At 43.9% G+C, this 26,926-nt stretch overlaps 1 protein-coding gene across 2 annotated transcripts in view; it reads right to left on the bottom strand.

The window, feature by feature from the left end:
• GGT5 (gamma-glutamyltransferase 5) overlaps window positions 1–17,397 on the bottom strand; it is a 38,069-nt gene extending 20,672 nt beyond the window's left edge. Inside the window, exon 1 of one of the 2 annotated variants that reach the window (XM_048514949.1) lies at window positions 17,231–17,397. In XM_048514949.1, the coding sequence (XP_048370906.1) occupies window positions 17,231–17,397 (167 nt within the window). The remainder of the gene's footprint in view (window positions 1–17,230) is intronic. The other variant, XM_048514950.1, reaches the window with a different exon arrangement.
• Between the last annotated feature and the right edge of the window lie 9,529 nt (window positions 17,398–26,926).

Below are 26,926 nucleotides of genomic sequence, written 5' to 3'. Positions count from 1 at the left end.
GACTGACCATGTAATCCAGTCCACTGAAATTTTACATTTATGGGACAACTTGCTAATCATCAATTCTCCTGAAGAGGTCTTGATAACATATAACTCATTTTTTTTTCACTTTTTAGCACATCCCCCTTCAGCTAACTCTCCAAAGACTTTCACATGGTTTGATCAAGAATGGTACCAATTTAAAAAGACTCTGCGACAGAAGTTTCATGAGGTACAGCAGAAGTTCCTTTGTCAATCAGTACATCTACCAAATTGCATCACTTTCCTTACTATCTGCTCAGAAACCAACCAAAGGTTACTGGAAACTAGAGCCTGGATTACAGCCATTAAATGCTAGCTAAAGATACATTTCCAGACATCAACTCTAAGTCTAATAGCTTATAGGGGTGTCAAACTCTCAGCCCTCCAGATGTTCATGAACTACAATTCTCATCAGTCCCTCCCAACATGAGCATTGGCTATACTGGCAAGGGCTAATGGGAATTGTAGTTCATGAACATCTGGAGGGCCACGAGTTTGACACCTCTAAGAGGATTCGTATCAATCCAAATGGTCCATAAAGATCCAGCAGAGGATTGCCCAGATAGGAATTGACCTCAATTCTCTACTCCATCTTGACAAATATTCCATTCTGAGAATAACCAAACAAAGACTATACAACTGTTACTCTCAACAGAAATTTCCCCTAGACCCAAAAGTTTGCTCCTGTCCACACTTTGGAACAGCGCCAAAACATAACTCTTGTTCAACCTATTTGTCTACTCTGGAGGACCCTAGCCACCAAAGAGTTTTTATGCAAGCCAGAATAAATGCACTACCTTCAGCAGTCCCATAGAATAGATATCAACAAATCCCACATTCAGAAAGACTATGTATCTGCAGAACTCCAGATTTGCTGATTCATATTCTACTGGAATGTCAGTTGCACAGTGACCTAAGGGAGACATTACTAAGAACTGAAGCACCATCTAATTGCAGTATAATGAAAGCAAGCTTCTTCGACTATTACTAGCCGACCAGAACCCAGCTGTTACCTCAGAAGTGACAAAGTTTCTATTAGCTACTTCCAATCAACAGCTGTCTAGTTTTGCTACCAGCTCGACGTAAAATACAGCCCCAACAGGGAATTTTATTAATGTTTTCATCTATCATTTTATGCTACAGCTTTTGAATGGGTCTGAGTGCCACCTGTGTTGCACATATGAATTCTAACTATGCCAATAAAGGTATCTATCTATATCTGCCTGTTGCCTTCTTGCCCTGCTTGCATGTTTCCTGAACCATCTGTCTGGCCACTGTGGCAAACAGGATGCTGGTTTAGACAGACCTTTCCTCTTATCCAGCAGGGCTCTTCTGATGTTCTTATGTAATGACATACAATGGAGTCACCTGATACGCAAGGCATTTTCTCAGGGGCAGCTCCTTGGTGGAAACAGCAGAAGAACAATCAGAGGAAATAAGAAATGGTCCAAAAGAACAAAATGTTATAAAACAGAAATTATTTATAAATGCTCTCCAAATGTTAGCATCACCGCAAGCATAAGCATTTCACGTAGATTTGTGCCTACTCACTGGACCGTGAATTTGTTTCCTTTTATAAAAAACCACCTGATAGTCCTATCTAACTAACCTATCAGTCCTGAAATGAGCCTGACCAGGGCAGATGGGTCTACTCTGTCCCATATGCTTGGTCTTTGATTTCTGCTGCACAGTTCAACTGATGTGACAAAAAGGATGGGAATATTTTTTTGGAAACAATAACAGAGTCTGAGAGGCTTTCCTTTGAAAGCAAGAGCTTCTTACCAAATATCCAGATATCCCAGGAGGCCTAACAGTACAATCCACAAAGGGGGGTGGGAAGGGCTCAAGAGATGGTGTGACCTCAATGTCAGCATAAATGCCACTTGCACTGGCAAAAGGGGCATATATGCTGATGCCAGGGCACTTATGCCAGTAATGAAGAGTCTTGCAGCAGCAGGAGACCCAGGCACCAGCACAGCTGTAGAAGCAGCGTTCCCCAAGCTCAGCAGCTCATGCCAGCACCAAAGGGGGCATTCCCAGGGGTGAGGCCAACATTACTTGGCTTCCTGAGTCCTTTCAGCCTGGGAATGCCCCCCCTTTGTCTGGTCAACTTATGCTGGCAAAAATGATAGTACAGTCCATTGTGCTGTATAGGGCCCTTTCACAGAGGCTGCAGGAATGATGCTTTTGGTTTGCTGGCCACAATGCAGTCAGCCCCTAAGGAAGCTATGTGGGTGCACTGTGGCTGTGCCATCTCTGGCTGTGGTGCACCTAACCCCCTATCCCTGAGATTGCACTGTTAGATATAACATTCAGCCAACTTGAATACAGCAGTGGTACAATTTTGTGGGTTGTTTTGCTGTCAGGAAAGTCCTGGATCTAAGATGGGGGATACACAACCCACCATGTTACTCCGCTTCAGGAGAGAGGATTCTTATCTACCTTTGGAAGATAAAACAACTCACGTTCAAAAGGAGAGGCAGTTTCAGATATCACCAGAGGTCCACAGCTGGCATCTTATGCCAGGTTTGGGCAAAAAAACCCCACCATGCTACAGCTTTCTGCCACCACTCATCCAACAATGGGGAGGTCTCCAAACAGGTTCAGGGCTTCCACTACTGAGAGGAAGGATGTCGCTCATAAAAAAGCAGCTTTGCCGTTTTCAAGAGATTGTCCTCTCTTGCTGTATTCCAGTGGCTAAACTGGCCCTGCAGGGCACATGGCCACACTAGATTAAGAACAGCTGTTTTAGTAGTCCAGCTTCACACAGCTGTTTTAGTACTCTGAACAGCTGCTTGCAATACTCCAGCTTCACACCTCATGGAATCCTGCCTCATTTTTGTAAGTTGGCTCCTGGGGATGTCATTTCTTTGCCTGGTGTTTACAGACTTTTAACTAGTATGATGATGTCACTTAATCTATCTAAACAGCCCGGAGAACATTAAAACATCTGGACAATCAGATAAAGAAGCACCATTTGCCTTGGCTTTATCCCTGAATGGGAGAAGCATGGAATCAAAACAGCCAAATTTGCTTAATCTGTAAAGGGACAGTTACACAAAAGTCCCATGGAGCCACATTTAATTTTGGAAGAGGAAACACCTCCAACTTCTCTGAGATGAGTCTTACACATTTATGTCAGCAGGACATACACATACAAATCCAAATGCACCTCATTCCCCTCCCACCTCAGTGGTGGGCAAAACAAACATTCAGCTACACAGAACAATTCACACTGTGCTATGGAGAGAACACATCGTATGGTGACATGCCTCTGAAGATGCCATCCATAGATGTGGGTGAAACGTTAGGAGCTAAAACTACCAGGCCACAGCCACACACAGCCCAGAAAATCCACAACAGCCAACAAAAGACAGGATTATTTATTATATAGGGGAAGACAACATATACTTAGAATTTCAAAAATCTTTTGTTAAAGACTCTCATTAAAAACTTCTGTGTAAATTTAGAAACCAAGGGAAAAGATTTGTAAATTGTTAAACAACAGGAAGCAGAAGGTAGAGTGAAAATTATAGTTCTCACAATTGAAGGAAATAAGCAGCACAGTCGCTCCGGGATCTGTCTTATCTCTGCAAGTATATAATGGTTCATCTGGAATCAGAGGTGAGCAGTGAAGCAATCAAGTTTGCAGGTGATTATTCAGGGTTATAAAACCAGAGAGGACTGTGAGAATCCCAGTAAGAGCTCTCCAAACTGCTGGGTGGGAATGACATGGAAAATTAGGCTTAATGTAACTGAGAATTGATGCACAATGGGGGGAAATTCTAAATTGTATAGATATTTACACAGACAGGGTCTGAACTGCTGCTGACTAACCAGAAAGAGATCTTGAGGTCACACTAAATCCATGATGCAGAAGTGGAACTCACTGTCTCAGCATGTGGTGATGGCCATCAGTGTACATCATTTTTAAAAGGAACTGAACAAATTAATTGATGATACATCCATCCATGGCTACTAGCCATGATGGCTAAATAAGAGGTCATACTTCTGATCCCCAGTTGTCGGGGAAGGAGAATAATAGGAGGAGCTTTGGCCTCTGTATATGAGCTTTAGAGATGTGAGGGTGTGTGTGTGTGTGTGTGTGTGTGTGTGTGTGTGTGTGTGTGTGTGTGTGTATGAGAGAGAGAGAGAGAGAGAGAGAGAGAGAGAGAGAGAGAGAGATTGCTGGCTACTGTCTTGTAATTCAATCTTGGGGCAACAGCAGAGAGACTTTATATAAAGTACGGTACCAGTTAATGTCTGCATATGCTTAAGTCCTTGGAAATCAGAAGTGCGTATGTAATAAAACAATTCTTTAGAAAAGTTGTGGTCTCTTTTTTTAATTTGATAGCAACATCTGAAGAAGCTTGGACCTTGCATGGTTCAAAAATGCTTGCTTTGCCATAAGCAAACCTTGGAGTATATTACTCACATGCCACATCTAGCAAATGAAGTGCGATGAAATTGCAACATCATTTAGAAGAACTCAGTGGCCTCATTTTTTTTTTCACCACTCATTGAGAACTGTCTTACTGTATGTATACAAAGTACCTGTATTTTCACGGTTGCGGGTACAGCTTAGACATCTACCAAAAAAAAAATTACCAGCAAAAGTCTGTGCCAGTTCCATGTGTCTGCCCTTCACTTGCAGACAGACACATGCAACAGACAGCAGGATAACTGACCTTTCCCCATGGCCAGTTTTTGTTACCCAAAACAACATAAAACTGCAACCCAGAACTCAACGTAACAATAAGGCAAGCCTGAGCCCCTGCCCCACCTTAACCCTAACCCTATTATTTTGTATTTAATGTTTTCAGTCATAAATTGTTCCCAAAATTTTAACTAAAAATAAATTAAATAAAAATAATAGGTTAGGGTTAAGGCAAGGTCAGGGGCTCAGGCTTGCCTTAGTGTTACGTTGAGTTCTAGGGCGCAGTCCAACAATAGGCAAGCCTGAGCTTGACCCTTGCCTCAACCCTAACCCTAATTTATTATTTTTATTTAATTTATTCAGAATATGAGAATTTGTTCCCAAAGATTATGTAAAAACCACCAAGATCCTAAAACTGACCTGTAGCCTTACTCTGCGGACTACTCTCTGGAACTCAGCTGTGTAACTTACTAGAGCCAGAGCCTGAGCCCCTTCCCTTCCCTTAACCTTACCCCTAATTTATTACTTTTATTTAATTTATTCTGTCATAATTTGTTCCCAAAATTGTAGCAAAACCCGAAACCTAAAACTGACCATAGTCCTATTCTCGAACTGCGCTCTAGAACTCAACGTAACACTAAGGCAAGCCTGAGCCCCTTCCCTTGCCTTAACCCTTACCCTAATTTACTATTTTTATTTAATTTATTCAGTCATAGATTGTTGCCAAAATTGTAGCAAAACCCGAAACCTAAAACTGACCATAGCCCCACTCTCGGACTGCGCTCTAGAACTCAACGCAACACTAAGGCAAGCCTGACCGCTGCCCTTGCCTTAACCTTAACCCTAACCCTAATTTATTATTTTTGTTTAATTTATTCAGTCATAAATTGTTCCCAAAATTGTAACAAAAACCCGAATCATAAAACTGACCATAGCCCTACTCTCGGACTGCGCTCTAGAACTCAACGCAACACTAAGGCAAGCCTGAGCCCCTTCCCTTCCCTTAACCCTTACCCTAATTTCTTATTTTTATTTAATTTATTCTGTCATAATTTGTTCCCAAAATTGTAACAAAAACTTGAATCCTAAAACTGACCATAGCCCTACTCTCGGACTGCGCCCTAGAACTCAACGGAACACTAAGGCAAGCCTGAGCCGCTGCCCTTGCCTCAACCCTAACCCTAATTTATTATTTTCATTTAATTTATTCAGTCATAAATTGTTCCCAAAAGTGTAACAAAAACCTGAAACCTAAAACTGACCATAGTCCTATTCTCCGTGTGGCAAGAAATAGTTGAGAGATGTATTTAACGACTGTAAAAAGACCTATTTTGTATGAGTTTAAAAAGTTCAGAAATATAGTGGATTCTAAAAAAAAAGATCACAAGATGGGTGACTGGTGATCTAATAATAACCAACACATTTGGAGGAGGGGGATGAAAAGTTTTTTATCAATTATGAGTGAAACAGCATAATTGATATACTTAACTACTGCATATGATAGAGCATCAACTATAAAACTAGTTACTGCCACTGAAAGGAGTTACAATGGTCAACATCAGGTGGACATAAAGTGAACGGAGACATTCAAATATTTAGAGACACTACAAAATGTAATGAACTATTAGAAAGACTGGCGGATGTATCTCAGAAGGGCTAGGATTCCACAGAGATAATAATACAATAAGCCACTTCCACAGTAGCTTTCTTGGAATTCTTGAGATTATGACTATTTGGCTAACAGAAAGAAACTGAGGGCAGAACAGTGCAAAGACATTTATCTCTCATGGGAGAGTCAGAATTAAGATTGTTGACTTCTGTGGTAATGGGGACTAGAAGGCCATCCTTGCAGAGAGAAAATGGAATCCTTTGTGCTATTATTAGTAATGCTACTGCTGAAGTTTTGAGCCATGAACGACATGTGATGCTGTTGTGATTTGCAGGACTCAACTACTGAATATGAAAGAACCTAAACTGTAAGACTTGTTACTGCCATTGAAAAGAATCACATTAAAGATCCTGAGGTTATCAACTTTGATTTTTAAAAGGAGCATAAAGAACTAAAATGCTAACTGACAGTGGAAGAGTCATAACATTCCTTTTTAGTGATTGTGGGGTCAAACATTTGCCAATGGCTTCAAAACATCAAGGAAAATAAGAAGAGTTCATGCCTCCCCAATGTCTAGAAATGGACTTTGTCATGTTATCTCCCTGTAGTACCCATTCTGAGGCCCTTTCCGCATGGGCCAATAAATCCGGACTAATCATGGGATAAAACCTGGTTGGGGGGAACTTTGCACAGATCCCTCTCCTAACGCGAGTCCGCTCTGCATTCCCCCCCCCCCCTTCAACCTGGGTTTCTCAAGAATTGTGATTTGTGTGATTCTTTTGTTTTAACGCGCCTCACAGCCGTGGCCAAGCAAACGGCTGGGCAGGAGGTGCATTATGAGGTTGCGCTTTCCTCTTTTTAAAAACTCCGGGCTCCCCCCTGGGGAGCCACGCAGGCACTTCTGGGGACATGAGGCGTCAGCAAGGCTCTGGGGGTTCATGTGTGCCTGCCTGCGTAACTGCGCATCAGTGGGAGGGAAGTTAAAAAAAGATGCATCTCCATGCGAAGGTGCACACCCTGGTCGACGTCGATCCATGGGACGGCACGCCATGCAAACTGCCTGGGGCAAGGATGGGTTCACGTATCCCGCTTGCAACTCACTTTAAATTTGCTGTGTGGAAAGGGCCAGAGTTAATGCTGCATCCTATACTGAAACATTAACGCTGGAACCTGTATATAGCAACTTTTAGGACTGGATCACATGAATAAGTTCCCTGCATGGAATATGCCTCTTCTTCAGCTAAAGAAGTACATGATTGATGGTTTTCAGTAGGCCCTTCTGCAAATTGAAGTTTTGGCAGAGAAGAATCCTGATCCATGTCAGGGACTATTTAATGCACATGGAACTTGTTTATAGAACCAGAGGCTTTTCCCCCATGTGAGGTTGAAAATGATGACAGATGGGATACATAGCTTGTTCTGTTTTCAGTCAGATACCTGTCAATGCTGTTTGTCTACTGACAAAGAATCAGAATAAGCGACGCACAAAGCTCGTGTACTGGAAGTGTTCTTCAGCTCATTTTCATTCGTTTTACTTGCTAGTTGCTATCTGATGTCCAGTTATTTTGTGTAACAATAACAGAAACAATGGGGGGCTGTGTGGTTTCCGGGCTGTATGGCCGTGTTCAATGGCTTTGCAGGTCTGCACCTGCCTGTCTGTGTATGTATGTGAGCAAGAAGAGGGGTAGAGAGGAAAGCAAGAATGGGGTGTGGAGAGGAAGACAATAACAGAAACAATGTTTTACAAGCCACAAGAATCTCTCCTGAATCAGAGGCTCCTTCCGCAAATGCAGAATAATGCACTTTCAAACTGCTTTCAGTGCTCTTTGAAGCAAAATCCACTTGCAAACAGTTGTGAAAGTGGTTTGAAAATGCATTATTTTGCGTGTGCGGAAGGGGCCAGAGACGGCTTTCTTTGCTGATATTATTAAAGTAAAACAACTGAGGGGATCAGGAGCCCAAAAGTCTACAGGAAGCATATCTTATGGCAGAAATCATGGAGATTCAGGTTCAAACACCAAAGAGCAAGAGGCATGAAACAGAACCTTCTGACTGGGATATATCTGACAAGCGGAGCTTTGACTCTCAAAAGTTTACTTACACACATACACACACACACACACACACACACACACACACACACACCCCTTGTTGGTTTCTAAGGAGCTACTAGACTCAACTCTAACTTGCACTAACAAAATGATGCTGTCTATTAATTGGAGTGTGCCAGTGGCAAGCAGGCTGCATTCTCTCAAGGTTTTGCCAGCTGCTGGGCAATGCAAGGGAGCTTGGGATAGCTTTGTGGGTTTTGTTTGGAGGTGAGAAAGGAGACAAGGAGTGGACTAAATGGGGTTAGTAAATGAACTGCCATCTGTCATACTCTGATCGGGGTGTGTGCAATATCTGAATGTAACCTATATTTGTCATGACAGACCAAGGGACTGCAAACAGAACATGGCTGAAATCATTCAATATACCCAATTCTGTCTCTGGTAGAGCTTTTTCTGGATGGATCACATGCAAGGATATTTTAATGAACTTAAACACTGATATGCTGGGGTGTAAGACAAATATTTTTAACAGGCCTACTGATGGGTTTTGAAAAAGATTTATTATTTGCTGTTCATTATCTGCATGCAAATATTACCTCAAAAAGGTTTTTGCTGTAGCACTTGGGAAAATTAGAACTAAGCATATGGTGTATCATTGTTTCTTGTAAAGGAAAACATCTAACATAAGGTTACCACAAAAAGCTTTATATATATATTACTATATATATGAGAGTGAACTTTGTGGCATCCTGTGATTTATTTATAAAATATTTTGAGGATAACATCACTTGTACACGTTCCAATTTTGATACTATATTAATTACAATGGCTTTGCTGAGTCCTTTCAGAGACAGAACTTTGTCCCATTTTAGTTGGAACTTTTCAGATTGTGGCAACATCAGGAAGTAGCGAAACCCCATGTGGATGCTAGAACAACCACAAACATAATTTACACTTGCCCTCTGGATGACTAGTAGAATTTCAGTGTTTCTCACAAGGAAAGATGTGTCCTACAAAGTTTAATGAAGCCCTTGGTCCAACCACTTTTGAAGAAGCTGTCCTTTGACATCTCTCCAATTTCTTCAGACCTATATCCAACAACCCATTTCAAGTTGATGTAATCATGTGGTGACTACACAACATCAGCCATTCTTGGATAAAACATCTATATCTGGCTTGATTCTGAAACTATCTCAGTTGCTTTAAAAAACTGAACTGGAAGAGCAGTGGGGGAAATGCACAGTTTTGATTCTCATCAACCACTCAAAGGCATTCAGTACCACTAACCATGGTAGCTTTATGGACCCGAACGGGACTGCGGGAGGAGAGGGCGATAGTGTCCAGAAGATGGTCCTAGGGGACCACAGCTCTTTCCCTTGATATTTGACCTGTGGGTTTCCATGTGGCTCCAAAGGAGACTCCGAGGCAGTGAATTCCACTGTCAAACAGCCCTGACGGTCAGGAAGTTCTTCCTAATGTTTAGGTGGAATCTCTTTTTCTGCACATTGAATCCATTATTCCATGCAGGCAACCCCCAGTGGGGCAAATAACAAAGCCCCTGTGACCATGGGGGCGACTAAAGACCCTTCTCTCTCCACACTGTGGCCCCAATCTGAATTGGGCCCTGTGGAGTTTTGGAAAAGAAGTTTCCTGCCACTGCTGTGTGGCTTTGGGGGATGTGGGTCAGTTCAGGGGAACAACTGAATCCATTCACAAACATGCATCTCAAATCTTTCAGGCCTAACCAGTTCTATTTTATGTGACCCTGTACATGATCTTTACACTAGTGAATTCCCATTTTGTGTTAGCTACTTTAAGGTGGTCAAATGTGAGTTCTAGTGAAGAATCCATACCTTTCCTGTGTTTTCATGCGGCCTCTATGATGGTGGTTTTAGCTGGTCCATTTTTGTTTCATTGATTTACCTTTGATTTCTCTTCTGACCCCTTGAAATATTTGCTGCCCCAAAAAACATGGGAAAATGCCACAGGTAACTGAAGAGTGGAATGAATAAATTTTACTTGTGCTATTCTTGCTGCAACTGATCTCAATCAGCTGTTGGTGCTACAAAACAACCTCCTTCCATGCAGCCATTCACAGTATATTGCTTCCTCCTACTATCAAAGTTACTAGGCAGAACTGAAAAATGCAAATTAAAGACATAATAGTACAGATTCAACCACTCTAATTTCCAAAAATCCCATTGCTATCTGCAACCCACGCTGAAGAACCCCCACATGCAGAAACACAAAAAGAAATGTCCAAGTAATGAAAAAACAATAGGAACAAGTAGTTGAAATTCCAGTGAATTCCCTAAGCAGTTAAAAAAAAAGGGGGGGGGGATCAGATCTTGGCCATGCCACAGACTGTGGCAGTATTTCAACCTCATTGTTTGAATCATTCAGCTTGATGAGGTCTCTTACAACACTATCTCAAGAGATAGGGGGGAAGGGCTGTTAAAGTTCATGGAAACAGATTCAGAGCAAGAAAAAACAAAGCATATAATCACAAACAGAATTTGTCTGTGTGCAACTTGATTCAATTTGTGTGCACGTGCCAACAGAATCTAGGATTGCCAGAAAAAAGTGACACGCTGCCTGCCCTCCTCTTTGTACCTTTAACAGCAGCTTGCTCTGTGCAGAAATGAAGTCAAGCTTAACACGGCATAGATATTATCAAGTGAACTACAATGTTCATGTCCATAGATCCAGAAGCCATCAAACAGACAAGAGTTAGTTAGCAATGGTGTTAGCAATGGTGGCCGTGTTTGACCCTTTTAACAAACAACTGATTTATCCTGCTGTGCCAAAAGCACACAGGATTAGATATTTATCCCAATAAATCCTAGGAAGATTACTCTTGTGTGCAATCTCTGCCGGTATGTGAAAACAGATGTAACTTCTGTGCACTAGTACCCAGAAGGGGCCAAAAGCCTGGGAGAGCAATGTGGCTTGGTGGAGAATTGGAGATCAGGAGATGGGGCCAACACAATACTAGTTACAAGAGTACTACAAACAAAAAAGCAGAGAGCTACTGAAGGACATGTAACCAAAGTTAACAGTGTAAAACCACATTGCAAGACAGGCTATATCTATTTTATATCTCAACCATTAAGAAATTATCTTTCACCTCATGGTCCACTCAGAGTACACTTAGACTCTGGCCCACAAAAAACCTAAGCTAGAAAATTACTGGGTTAGTCTTTATGGTATCACAAGACTCCTGTTTGTTTTTGTTAAGTGATGTATTGTCGAAGGCTCACCCGCAATACAATACAATCAACAACTCCTTTGCATAGCAAGTTCCACCCAAAACACTTACTGATTGGTTCCCCACCCTGGGACATGGACAATATATGCCCCACTAAACATTCCCTTCTCACTGACACATTGTGTTAACACTTCTCTCTGTGATATACCTCTGAAGATGCCGGTCACAGATGCAGGCAAAACATTAGGAACAAGATCTACCTGACCACGGCCACACAGCCTGGAAAACCCACAACCAGTTTGTTAAGTGACTTAGAAGATTATTTGATTTCATTTCTAGCTGAGGGGTCCCAATGCACAGCTGTGACTAGCTGAAGGCCACTGAGTATATCAATTCCAGAGAATTCTAAACTATAGAACTCCAAGCCTATCTTTCTTGCATGTCCCAGACACTTCCCATTGGCCCTGAGCATTCTGTATATGCTCAGAGGTTCTTGATTACTACTTGTTGTTTCTGCTTATGAATTGTGCATTATGGATATGCTGACTGATCTTGTACCAGTCCTAAAACCACAGACAAAAAATCAAAATAAAACAATTAAATACAATTAAATGATTATGTGCAGGTCATGAATTTTTCATACAGACACAGATTCAGGCACCAGAAGAAGTTATTTGAAAGATTTTAATTACCTTCAAGTCATCTTGCTGAACTGATAAAAAGGTTAAATTAAAGACTATTTAGAAGATAAAAACATTATATTTGCTTAACTATAGGAAGTTCTGTAGAAGAACACAGATTAAGAAAGATCTGTTTCTAAGATTAAGGTTCCTGTCACCCTAATAAAGTTATTTGGCTTTTATTGAAGCACATGGCTTCATTACAGGTCTCCAAAGTTACGCAGCATCATTGATGGACATACATGCACCAAATTCCCATCTGAGAATGGGACTCCTTAATCCTCCTTTAAAGATTTGGGACAAGCCTTGCTCCACTCAGCAAAAATTTCAGCTTGCTGCTTCCACCAAGTTCCAGTAGATGGCACTGACATATAATGGACCACTATTTTAACCAAAGGGGGAAGAATTCTCTCAACGCCAACACTGTTCTTCACAAGTAGACTTTGTGATCCACAACCGAATTGTTGCTTGCATTACTGAAGGATTCCACAATAAACTGAAATCACACTCAGTGTAGGGCAATATCCCATTCCCTCAGCAGGATCCCAAGCATGCTTACTCAAAAAGTAGATCTCTGAACTGAATGATTCTGCCCTTTCCCCCAGCAGTGCTGCAATGAAACTGACAATCTCGACTGTGATCCGTCACTGTGCTACAGTGGAACTGAACAATAAGAAGTCCACATAGAAAGACAAAGCAAAAAAAAAACAATTTTTATGTGAGTCAGAAATAATTCCAGGCTACTGAGTTTCTGTAATGCTTGCTTTTCTAAAATGAGAAGTGCTTGAATATTCAAAAGTCAGAACTTCTAGACTAAAAGCATTTCCCCCCTAATCCCACACTGTTCAATTATGAGGAAAGCATGCTTTTTAAAGAGGAAAAAAGCACATTAGCAACATTGCCAACCTGACCACTTCCCTTGGTGAATCCACATGGATCCAAAGTGCTTTACCAGCCCAGAGTAGATAGATAATTCCATTCTGAACCCAAAACTGTTATCCAAGATGGGAAGAAAACAGAAGAATCAATGGACTACAATGATTTGGCATGGTTACCTGGATTTTTCATAACAGTGTCAAGAACTGATGGTTAAAAAAAGAGGAAGCTGAAATCCTATGTACACTTATCCATTGGTAGGTTCCATTGAATGTGATGGGGCTTGCCTCTGAGTTAACACAGACAGGCTGGAGCTAATGAAGTGAGTCACAAGGGGAATGGTGCAGCCATGTTTTAAAAATCTTCAGCAACATCAGCCACAGCTGGCCACTGGGTCCAAAGGGTGCTGCTACAGGAAGCACTGAGGGCCAAAACTAGATGTAATTATGACCTGTGGGAGATCCCACCATTTTAAAGTGATAATAAAATGCAGCTAGGGCCTGATCCAGCCTAGAATGCAGTGGGATGAGGAATTCTTCTTTCCTCTGTGCCCCTTTTCAAGCGCCAAAACAGCTCTGTGTAAAGTGGTTTGTCGTAGAATCAGAGCTATGGTTGCTCAAGCAGGAAGCCAGCTCTCCTCTGCAGAATGGGAACTCCAGTTGAACCATTAGATTAGCACAACTCTCTACCCTTCCATTCCTTTTGCTGATAATAACAGCTCCAAGTAGTCCAGGGGAATTAAATTCACTGTATGACTGGAGAAATAAATGCTTGACACAGTCTGGGGGAGGGGGGAAGGTTTGCAATGCAGAACTCACTTGAAAACAATGCGAAACCAGCTGGATTGTGCCCTTATGCATGTCTCCCACCCGACCTGTCCTGTTAAAACATGTGAATGAGAGATATTACATTTGTTGAAAGGTGCCCCCAAACTGTTTTCTGTTTTTACCATAAAGCACTAATATCGATGACTCTCTAGAACCAGAACAAGTTGTTCCAATGGGAAGAAGCAGCAGGTATCTGGGAAGGGATGAGGTCAGTGCAAAGACAGCCTCAGAACCAGCCGGGGCTCAGATTCCTCCATGTCTGGTGCACCATTTAGATCACAAATGCCATGTCTGTTGAGAAGGGCTTCCACCTCCCCCCATCTCATTTTCACGAGTTATATGGTTTGGCGGGGTGTGTGTGTGTGCTATTTACTATACTGGGAAGCCCACAAGTATATATGCGGGTTTCCTCAACAGGTCAACTAGGACACCCTGGGACAGATGCAGGTCATAAAAACAGCAAAAGGGGAAAGACTAAAGCCTCTTCTGCCACAGTTGTGATCTGAACCACATATGAGGTGAACCCACAACTATTTGTGACTGTGAGGGTGCTGGACCCCATCCTGTGTTCTCCCTAACAGATGATGAATTGGCCCTTAAGGATCTTCTGTATAAAGATAGGAAATACAAAGACTTAAGAAGAGTCTTCCTGGGTCAGACCAAGAATCAGGCTAATTTGCACCCTGCTTCCAACTGCAGCCATAAGGAGGCAGCCACTCTCCACCACTGTCCATCTCCAGCAACTGGTACAAGGTACACTGCCTCTGAACATGCAAGTTCCACTTCACTACCGTGGCTAACAGTAGTCAACAGATCTCTTCTCCTCTGTTTTAGAGCCTCTTTTAACAAGTGTTCAGATCCTCTGAAGATGCCAGCCACAGATGCAGGCGAAACGTCAGGAGAGAATGCTGCTAGAACACGGCCATACAGCCCGGAAACCACACAGCACCCAAATGTTCAGTACCAATTTTCTCAGTCCTGTTTTCAATCTGCAGATCTTGTTGTGGCAGCCTGAAGACAGGAGATATTAAATTGCCTAGATCTTGGGCTTATCTTCATTCACAGTCCTCACTGGCTAAGTACCAGTTCTACTTGGATCCGCCCTGCAGGGATTAGCCTTCCTTCTCTCACTGACTCTCACTCTCTCACTGACACTGCTGTTCTGCTAGTTAAACACAATTTAAGCTGCTTTCCCTGTGGTGAATCTGGCTTTGTAAAATCCTTCCAGAGCCTTTCGCTTATCTCCAGCCGCGCCCCCAACTCACTTGCCAAATTACAGGGCTGTATTGCTTACTTTGAAGGACTTGATGGAACATGCAATATGTAATCCCAAACTGGAACATTTGATGTAAGAACACCTTTTCCTAGCAGCAGTTCCCCATTCATGTTTAAAAGCAGCTGAAGTCTTTTAGGATTCTGAAACTACAGAATTCACTTGCTCCTTCCTCGCCAAAAGCCACACAAGCAGACAGGGCCCTCTTCACAACATTATAAGCCTCCAGCGAAGCAGTGCATTGCAGCCCTTATCTACACAACCCTTTTAAGTTATGTAGTGAGTGAGGTACATACACATATATGCAAGCGTGATTACAGCAGTGTCCACGATACTACATCAGAGGAACATGCCAATGTCTACTTGTAATTAAAAAAAACTGACATTGATATGTCATTATCCTTAGTAAAACACATGCTAAATATGCATTTTCCAATACCATTTATAGTACAGTATGGTATACCATTTATAGTACAGTATAGTACAGTATGGTATTTATTTATTGTACAGCAAGTTACAACATACATAGTTTAGAATGGGGCCTCTATGCTTGTGGGTCCCCAGAGCAACTGCCCAGCGTGCCCATGCATTAAGACAGCTCTGCAAGCAGCTCCATCTGAGGTGCTGCATGGCTCTTGGACTAGGTTGGCTGAAATCCCCACTCTGCCAGGGAAGCTGGCTGAGTGATCTTGCACCAGTGGCCGTGTCCCAGTCTAACATACCTCCCAGGGTTGCTGTGAGGATAAAATGGAGAAGGGGAAAACTGTGATGAAAACAGCTTCTGATCTTCACAAGGAAGGACAAAGGTACAGACAGAGTCCCCTGCACGAACATTGGATAAATACAGGTCCATCGGGTAATGATGTTTTTAAGGGAAACTGTTTACAGGGTGGTTTGCCATTGCCTTCCTGAGTCATCTACACTTTTCTCCCAGCAAACTGGGGGCTCATTTTTCCAACTTCGGAAGGATTGAAGATCGTGTCAACCTTGAGCTGGCAACCTGAAACCAACTACCACCAGGATCAAACTCAGGTCATGAGCAAGGCTTTGACTGAAGTACTTCAGATTACCACGCTGTGCTACAGGGCGCTTACAGGGGGGGAAAGCAGAGTATAAGTATCTCAATAAAATAAAGGCAGCCCGACATAGTTTGTCCAGCAGCCAAGTCTAACTATGCATCTGTTTCATTTGAATGAAATGCATCTAAATGAAATGCATCCAAACAGCCAGGTGAAGACCTTAACCAAAGACAGTTCAACTTCAAGACAAACTAGTAAGGGATGACTGCCTGTCAAGCCTGAACTGGGCGGTGGTGGTAAAAAACAGCTATACTGAACAAGAGGATTATATGGATATGGGGAGGAATATGTTGGAGAGGCTCTTCACATGTTGTAAATAAGTATTTCTGATGTGCAGTGGGCACAAATGGGACAGGTTCCTGGAAATACAAAAGTCATCTTCAGCAGTGAACGCCAGTACAGGCTGTGTGTAGCTCTTACTTAGGATTTTTTTTACTTCATTTTAATTTTTCCTGACTTTTACTTTATAGTTACTTTGAGGCATTCTCATGTCATCATTCTAGACAGGTACAGCTAAATGTGTGACTGAACACTCACATTAATCCAGGTACAGGTTCCTGGATTCATTTGTAAACCACCCTGTGGGGTGGGATTGAAAGGCCACGTTAATTCAGATACCAGTCCTTGGATACATTTAATTCAGATACCAGTCCTTGGATTCATTTGTAAACCGCACTGTGGGGACAGGCCGAAGTGCTGACACCCACCTTGGCCCTGTTCTCACCTTACAGTGAACGCTGGGGTCACAGTGGGTTTCAGCACTTCGGTTTAACCTCCTATCCCCACAGGGCGGTTTTTAAAAGGGCAGCGCGCCAAAGCCTAACTCCTCTCTCGCAGCGGAGGATGCCGGTGAGACGGGCCAGCCAGCCGGTTCCACGTGCCCCTCTCCCGCCGGTGGGCTGGGCAGTGCCCCACCCCCGGCGGCTTCCCCAAGAGCCAGGCGCCCTACCTGCCGGCGTCCGAGCAAGTCTTGGTGTCGGCAGCCACGGCTGCGCGCGGATACCTCGGGGGGGCACAGCGGGGCCCGGTCAGGAGCACCGCCACCAAGACCGCCACGGCCGTCAGGCTGAGCCCCACCACCAGGCAGTAGCACCCCCGCCGCTTGGCCGAAGTCATCTCTTCGCTCTGGGCGGCTGCTCAAGGAGAGCGGCTTTTAAGGGACCGCCCCCTCCTGCCGCCCGCCCATGCTGGGGGGGAGGGGGTGTTGTATCTTCGCCTCCCTTCCGGGAGAGACCCTCGTCCGTGGGACTAACGGGGCACAGCCGTTGCTCAACACGCTGGAGTCTCCCTGCCGCCCTGCCAAGAAGCAGTGTGTGGCGCCTGCACGTGGGAACGCGCCGGCGTTGCTCCAACTTGCAGGAACGCCCAGGGAAAAGTGCAAGGAACGGCTAGCGTCTGAGCATGCCTGGGCTGCTGCTAGCCTAGACCCACTGGCTTTCTCCACTGGGCTCACCCGCCCCGTCTCGTCCTTCGCGGGCCACTCCGCCGCCCTGGCTGGCTGCACTCCTCTGCGCAAAGTTGCTGTCGCCAAAGTTGTGTACTGCAGCGCGGTTCGTGCGTTGTACGCGCTCCTCGCGTCTTAAGGATTCTGATGAGATTCGGCTACGTGACTCTTGTCTGCATTTGCAGCTAGCCGGTGGATAAGGTGCAAGGTTCTTTGCGCTGTTGCAATGGGTCACTGCAGGCGATTCCTCGCAGGTAGCTGGCGCCTGCAGGGAGACCCCACAGTAAAGGCCCACGGGTGTGTTGTCCAGCCACAGCCCGTCTCGCAAGGCTTGTAGCCAGAACATTTTTATCAGGGGGGCAAATGAGTATATGGGGGGCGGGGGAGAGGACATCCATCAGGAGCAGCAGTGGCGTAGGAGGTTAAGAGCTCGTGTATCTAATCTGGAGGAACCGGGTTTGATTCCCGCTCTGTCGCCTGAGCTGTGGAGGCTTATCTGGGGAATTCAGATTAGCCTGTGCACTCCCACACACGCCAGCTGGGTGACCTTGGGCTAGTCACAGCTTCTCGGAGCTCTCTCAGCCCCACCTACCTCACAGTGGGTTTGTTGGGGCGGGGGCGGGGGCGGGGGCGGGGGCGGGGGCGGGCGGGGGCGGGGAGGGCAAGGAGATTGTAAGCCCCTATGAGTCTCCTGCAGGAGAGAAGGGGGGATATAAATCCAAACTCTACTCTTCTTCTTCTTCATCACTATTTACTGTATTTATAGAACCATTTTCTGCTTGGGACTCAAGGGAAGAGTAGATGGTATAAAGCAATGTAATCAAATAGCATGAGAGATCTCTAAGGCAATGCAACAGAACTAAGGGTATAGACATTCAAAAAGTGCAAAAAAGCATCAGACATGGGGTGTCAAGCAATGCAGAAAATTGAATCACAACAACTGAAAACATGCTGGAAGATCATGATGGAACAGCATACACTGTGGCATAGTCCTGTTTCCTGTGCAATTTTGGAACGGCTGCTTTAAACGGAACTGCCCTTAAAGATATGGCGCTGCTGTGCTGATTTTTCACAGACTGCAGTAGTGTCTGCCCCCAGGAAGATATGATCCACATGTAGCAGATGTCCTCCTTTGGGAACATCCTTAGCAGCAGAGTGGCAAATCTGTGCTCTGTGGATGGCTCCTTTTCCTGGGCTGGATTGGGAAGTGGCCTGCTGCATCCAGTGGATGACCAGCAATAGTCAACAACAGAAATCCAGTCTTCCATTATCCCCATTAATGTCCCCCATAGAGGCACATTTTGGGGAAAAAAAATATGAAAAGCAACAGTGGTTTCATAACATATGGAGATACGATAAATTCTCAAGGAGGATTTAAATCTTGGCAAAAGATGAAGGATGATGGCAAAAACAGACTATATTTTCAACTATTTTCAAGATTAAAAAAGGACATTTTCTCAACAAGAGGTACAATAAGGAGGTTGACAGAATCTGAAAACGTGATAATGCAGCAAAAAAGAACACTTATTAGAACAAATTTATAAGCTGTTATTCCAATCTGACACAGAAACAGAACAAGTAAAAACATATGAATCGATTGATGCAAAATTTTGAGGTACAGATATCTCTCCAACAATGGGAAATCTTACGGACGAAAGATTTAAATTAACAGCAAGCCAGACCCTATGAGAAATGTGGTTCAAGATGTTTTATCAATGGTAAATTACCCCAAAGGATATTGAGAAAATGGGTAGGAATTATAAAGGGAAATGTTGGAAATACAACGAGGTAGGTCGTACCTTCTACTATATGTGGACTTGCAAAAAGACAACAACAAAAACACTATTGGAAAAAAATACATAGCAAAATCCAGAAAATAATTTAAAATTGTTTTGCAATGGAAGCGGAGAGTATGTTACTGGGCATCTTGCCCTCAAATATTTCAAAAGTCTTGGAATACTTATTTAGATATATGATAACTGCTCTCAGAGTTATATTTGCAACAAAAGGTAAAGGGATAAGAAAGTGAGACAGCTTTGTTGGGACTTGTGCGATATGACCACCCAGAGACTTGGCTATGAAGAGAACTATAGTGCCCAAAATTGCTTACATTTTCATTAACTTATGCTTCAAATAATTCCAGTTTAGTACTTGTGTTTAGGCAGCAAAAATAAAGAGGGATCTTATGATATCTTAACACTGTCTGGCAAACAGACTAGAACTTAACTATGAGAAATCTAAACTTCTTGTATTTGCCAAGATGCTCTAGCTAGCTGGAAAATTAATGTTCATAGAGTTGAGCAAGTCAGACAGCTCAAACATCTAGGCATCTTATTTCGCTATACTGCAACTTGGCGCCCTCATTGCAATTCAGTATCAGCTATAGCCAACTTAAATGTGTCAGCCATTGTCCGCACTGAAAGTCTTCAATGCAAAAATAGGTTTTCAGTTGTCATTTGGCACCCCATTATGGATCAGCCCTGTTAACCATTCTTTGAACAGCATTCAATCAAAATATTTGCACAGAATTGGGGGGGGGGGGGGCTGAATTGTGTTTCAAACGCTTCCTTGTGCATTGAAACAGGTCAGTACTTTTGAAGATGGTGTTGTTGAGGACATTTAAATGTTGGCTACATATTCACTGTAATACAGACTCCTCTCCTTTAGTTTCTCAGATGCTCATTGAATCTGACTATTCAAATTGGTTAGCAGCACTCATTGATGGTAAAATTAATGACATGGGACTATCTGTTGATGTGCTTTGTGTTCTCTCTGGCCCATTCTGCACAGACCAATACCTGTTGGGGTTCCGAAATGGAAGAGGTCGGCTGTGTATGGATTTCTCCTGGAGTGTTGACACAAAGTGCTTTCCTAATAATGCTAAGTGTCCTTTCTGTGCATTCCCACCACCCAATTGCATGGGTGTTTGCTCCAAGTTTGCACAGCAAGGAACTGTCAGACTGTGTCCCATGCTGCATACCCTGCCTCATAGGTTGTGTGGTATCCTGGCTGGGGCTTTTGTAGGGTTGGGGGGGGGACTGTGATTGGATGCTGGGGAGGGGGCTCAGGCACTGCAGGGAAAGGAGACAATTTGTCAGACTCACAGTTAACATCCTGAGCTGCTTAGGAGCAACAGTGGGGTGACGCTTGATTTTTGCATTCAGTCGCTATGCTGTGATTTGCATGTCTGGCAGGGGCGATTCCCAGGCTGAGAGGGCTTATGGAGCCTACTAACTGCAAACTCACCCTATGAACCACCCACAATAAATTCAGTGCAGAGACATTGTGTTGACATCCAATGTGGGATTGCACCAGCACCCGATAGCAGCACATTGGTGCTGAGGGCCTGTGCCAGTATAACCAGTCCTTATGCAGGTGTAACTCAGAGATATGTTGGGATAAGGATCAGTCAGGTCCAAGTCCCTTTGCCTCAATTTAGGATTGCATTGTAATATGGCTAAAAATAGACCAAATCCATCAAATTGGTATGAGAAATTTCACTGCTGCAAATGCAATGTGAAAGAGATTAAAATTACATCTTTTGCAATGTATTGGGTGTGTGTGTCCTTTCATACTAAAACCAATATAAGCAAAGACATGACTGAATTATTTGCATTGCAATCCTAAAGCTACTGGCATCCTTCCCAGTGCATTGACTATAACAGAGGAGGTATAACTGCTTAGACCGCACTATGTAAAACAAATTAGTAGACAACAAAGCCACATCAAGTTTTAAAAAATGGAAAAGACTGAAAAAGGAGAGGGCCTGTGCGTTTATTTATTTCATTAACAGCTGTGGCCCATTAATTGTTTTCTAGAAGATCAGGAACTAATTTTGTGAATGCTTCATTAAGTGAATCTGGATCATAAATCACCACATCCTGTTTCTGTCCCATTTGAAAGATATCTTCTTTCAGCACTGAAGTTTTGCATTAATGAGATTCTGGCAGAGAGACAGTTTTAAAACTGGGTCTGATGCTGTATAACCCACGGGTGTCAGTTCACTGTATTCTTGACACAGAGCAGTGCTAAAATGTTAGCTGGGGTTTTTCTTTGGAAATTGTTCAGCCCTTCGGAATATATTTGGAAAAATCTGTAAGTAAGGGTTTAGGTTTTGTTTTTGGATTTCTCACATCTGCTGACTGAAAGGGAGAAGGGTGAAAATATAATTTGGATCTCACAAAATGTAAGGGGGAGCTGTGGTAGTTATTACAGCAAACTGGAGAACAGTCTTGTGTCACCTTGGACTTTATTATGAACTTCATTGTAATAGGATGTATTAGTTTTGTAAGCAAAAGCCTGCTTCATCAGTGGCATAAAGTGTATCAGCAGTTGGCATATATGTTGATTTTTCTTACAGTACACCTCTCTCACTGAAACCCAGGCTGCAGATGAAAAAATGTTGGCCTTTTCCACACAAGTCATTTACAATTAATCTTGCCACCCAGTGCTACATTTCTTCTTTGAATTCTGCACATTTTTTCTTCTGATTCCAGAAATGGTTTCCCTTCATTTGTCCTCTTCTTTTCCAGAGCACTTTAATCTCAATTTTTTTTATTTGTTTCCAAGCCAGCTTCTTTTGAATATCCAATCATGTTGAATGGTCTTTGTCTCCCACCAAATACCTGGTCTTTATCCATGCCAGGGATGTAGGTATAGATTTTTAGGGGGGGGGTTCGGGGGGGCCACACCCCCACCCGCCCCTAGGGCATGGCCACGCCTCTCCAAGCCCCGCCCCCAGCCTAGCACTTATAAAAGCAGCTCTCCAAGGCCGGGGACAGCAGACTCCCCCACTCTGCCCTCCCCTGCCCCCCACCAGCTGGGCTCCCAGCCGGCAGCTGGCAGTTCCTTCTGCCCTCCCCTCTGGGCAGAGGCATAATGGAGCCCTGTGCAAAATCTGAGCCCCCCCCCCCCCCCGGCAGCTGCTGTGATGCTGGAATCCACCCCCAAACATCATCACTTTCAATGGTGTTTAAACTAGAGAGCCCAAATTCTTATTTTAAATCCACCTGAAAGGGAGAATCTGGGGTCCCTAATTAAACAACATTGAAAGTAATGCTGTTTTGGGGAGGATTATCCCCCACCCTGAAACAGCATCACTTTCAATATAGCGTAGTGGTTAACAGCAGGTGCATTCTAATCTGGAGGAACCGGGTTTGATTCCCTGCTCTGCCGCTTGAGCTGTGGAGGCTTATCTGGGGAATTCAGATTAGCCTGTGCACTTCCACACACGCCAGCTGGGTGACCTTGAGCTAGTCACAGCTTTTCGGAGCTCTCTCAGCCCCACCCACCTCACAGGGTGTTTGTTGTGAGGGGGGAAGGTCAAAGAGATTGCAAGCTCCTTTGAGTCTCTTACGGGAGAGAAAGGGAGGATATAAATCCAAACTCTTCTTCTTCTTCTAAACTGAAGACCTCAGATTCTCCCTTTAAATCCATGCCGAAGGGGGTGGATTTAAAAGGAGAATCTGGGGAAATTGGGGGGGAGGTGCCTGCTTTCAGGGGTGCAATTGTTAAGCTAGCAGCACCAAACTTTTAGGGTATCTTTAGGAGACTCTCCTAATGATGCCACCCAGGTTTTGTGAAGTTTGGTTCAAGGGGTCCAAAGTTATGGACCCTCAAAGGTGTAGCCCCATCTCCTATTACCTTCCATTGGAAACAATGGGGAGTGGGAGCACCCCCTTTGGAAGTCCATAGCTTTGGATTCCCTGGACCAAACGTCACAAAACCTGGGTGGTATCAATAAGAGACTCTCCTGATGATACCTGCCAGGTTTGGTGAAGTTTGGTTCAGGGTGTCCAAAGTTATGGACCCTCAAATGTGTAGCCCCCATCTTCTATTAGCTCCCATTGGAAACAGTGGATGGGGGCACCCCCTTTGGGAGTCCATAATTTTGGACCCCCTGAACCAAACCTGGGTAGTATCATCAGGAAATTCCCCCAAACAATCCCTGAACGTTTGGTGCTGCTAGCCTAAACATTGCACCCCCTGCAGGCCAAAAACCAAAAAACACTAAAAATGTTTTAAAAACCCACAAACGGGTGGGTGGAGCTTCAGACATGAATGGGGGGGTTGAATCCGAGAACCCCCCCTTACCTACGTCCTTGATCCATGCCCTGTATAGTTATCCAACTTCCCCTTTAGCCATTTTCTCCTCCTCCATTTTCAAAAGGAATATTTTATTTTTGTCATATCGAACTAGTTACGTCACATAATTTTGAGGCAGAAATAGGGAAAGCCAGGTGGAGGATTGAATCAGTTGTGTCAATTTCACATAGAACTTGCCATCTTAACATTCAGGCAGAGATAGAAAGAAGCAGGGTTGATTAGATCAGCTTTGTTGATGTGAGGTTACAGCAGAAAGCAGTTCTGAAGTGGGGGTGATTGCATCAGCAGTAAAATGCTAACATGCTGGGGCAACTGAAAAGTGTACTAGAAGTAATTGTTGCATATGGTCTGGGTCTGCAGCTATAACAATTGTGTGTTACTGCAGTTCAAATTTGCCCCCAAAATGTGGTTCTTCATGTGTATGTTGGGGGTGGGTGGGCTATGTGTTTCTGTTCTTTCAGGTAATGGTGCTTGCTCCAGGAGTTGTTTTTGTTTCCATTTGGGGTTTGTAGTTCTCACTCAAATAGAAATGGAGGCTGAGACATTTTTAATTGCCGCTTCAAAATATAACTGTTCAGTAACTCCAGAGTGCCTGTACAAAAGGTCTTTTGTGTGTCACAGATGACATCGCACCATCATCAAGAATAATATGTTTTCAACAGTAGAATGTGGAATAAATGCAACTAGAGACAAGAGTGGGGGAACCCAAAATGAGGGAGGAGGAAAAGGAGGTGAGTGAAATTATTTAACAGACAGTGTTTCCAATATGCAAGGTCTGACTACTAGGAAAATCTGTGGTAAGCTGCACATGCAGAAAGGGCCATTGTTTCATTCGCTGCATCAGCCATAGCACATGGATCTTCCCGTCTGGCTGCAGGTCTTGGCCATTATTCTCCCTTCCCACATGTTCAGTCTGGTGAGGAGGGGCAGCACTAGAAAAAGACAGCCATCCTGAACCGGGAGGGGGGGGGGAAGCCTGCCCAAATCTGCCAGCTGGATCTTGTCCCCAGTATCGCTGACTCAGCCTGGGACAAAAGTAAGCTGGCTAGCCTGAGCTGGGATTCCAGAGAAAAGCACCTCTTCCCTTCCCAAGTCTGCCCCCTCCCCCAAGTGGGGCTGCTGCAACTGGGGAGAAAAAGATGCCCAGCATGTGCAGGAAAAGTGCAGTCACTCCCACTCAAACCTATAGGCACTGGCTTGTTCTTGCGCTACGGCTGCTGCAGCCCCCTGGGGAGCAAAGCAAGCTGGCTGGTTTGAATGCAGGTATGAAGTTTCCCCAATCAGACAGCAGGGATCCTCAACAAACATTGCAACAGGATTCAAACAGAGAGAAAAAACACAAACAAAAATGCTGAATGCAGAAGACATTGCAGAAAAGGAAAGTGATACACTATAATAGACTGGTGTTCTGTTGCATTATCAAAGCAACCTCCTGAGTCATTTCATTATACTACAGTTCTGACCCCTTCATAAAAATGTCCCCTTGAACATTTCTCATTGGTATATTTTGTGAAATGATCTAAATACAGACAGGGAGAAAGACCAAAGGGAGCAAAGAGAGCAGGGAGATCAGTCTGGCAACATCAGAACAAAGTTAGCATTATACACTTAATCAAGTCTAAACTGATCTTTTATGGTAGCAAGGGAATGTGAAATTTCACATATGCCTTGAACTCTGGCCAGTCAAAGTGATAAGAGAGTCCCCTCGCCTTTGGAGGTTTGGAGGCCCAGCACCTCTACTTTTGAGTCTGAAAGGCTGGATGGATGTTGTCTGTGCTTATCCCCCCCCCTTTCCTCCCATGAAAGGCCCCCTGTTTCAACAACAGGTTTTTAAAGGCCCTGTGCTCATCTATTCCTGTTCCTTCGCCTTGAAATAAAATAAACAGTGTTAATCATTCCAAGAATGTCCAGGATTTTTGCCAAGCTTCCAGCAGTAACATTCTCCCACTGACATGCTTCCTCCCCTCTACTGCTGTCTCTTTAACTTGCCCTAAACTTAGTTAAAAGTAAGCAAGCTGGACAGGTTTTTCTTTTTAATGAGGAATACTGTGAAGCTGTCGGCTGTCTTCGTTCGATGATGCAGAACTGGGGCTACTCCAATGTCATATGTTGCTGAGATAGACCCTCATTTAGGTTCAATAAATGGCAGTATCTCAGTGTTAACAGTTTTTCATGGTCATTTACTTTGGGCGCCCTGAGGAAGTGAAAACGTTACAGAAAAACAAACTACCTCAAAAGCTATGCATGTGTGTTTAACAAAATACCATATGTTTTCTGTCTTTTTAAATGAATTTCAGTTTTTGCAACCTCCCACCTGTTGACTTGATCTTTGCCCTTCTTTATAACAGAAGGATGACTGGCGAAGTCAAGAAGGTTGTTTACTAGGGGAAGGCCATTCTAGCAGAAGCCCTCTCTGGATCTGGTTGATCATAATGAACCTCTCCTTTTGATCCAAGCAGATTCCAGCTGTGGTATCAGGCAGATTCCAGCTGCTGTATTTGTTCTATTGAGTGTCCCTTTCTGTATGCTACTGAACATCTGGGAAAATTTGTCCAAGAATGAAGTGCCACCAGTTTGATATGGCACCCAACCTCTACTTCCTTTAGTCACCTGGCTGCATACTGCTCTGTCAGCCCACAGAGCCTTCCTGCCTCCCCATCAGGCATCCCCATTCCACACTCCACCCACCCAAGCCTCACCTTCCCATCCTCCCACCAACCCAATACTCACATTCCACCTCTCCCCCACTCTAAGCCACACCTTCCAACCCTCCCCCACCCAAACCTGACCTTTCCATCCTTCCCACCCCAAGCCTTACCTTTCCACCCTCCCCTGACGCCAAGCCACTCTTTTCCAACCGCCCCAATCCTCAATTTCCTACCTACCCCAAGCCACACCTTTCCCACCTCTCCTACCCCCAAGCCACAGACTCATGCCTAGGCAGGTACAAAGTATCACATCAGGAGTGGGGGGGGGGAGCGCTTCAACCCAAGTTAATGGGCTTTGCTGCTAGTATAATCATACAATGCTTATCAAACACAGTACCAATATTATGACACCACAATCAAATACATACCCAGACAGAGGAGGAACAAT

This window comes from Sphaerodactylus townsendi, linkage group LG13, assembly GCF_021028975.2.
Source record: "Sphaerodactylus townsendi isolate TG3544 linkage group LG13, MPM_Stown_v2.3, whole genome shotgun sequence".
Classification (NCBI taxonomy): Eukaryota; Metazoa; Chordata; class Lepidosauria; order Squamata; family Sphaerodactylidae; genus Sphaerodactylus; species Sphaerodactylus townsendi.
This window is presented reverse-complemented; position numbering and strand designations above follow the sequence as displayed.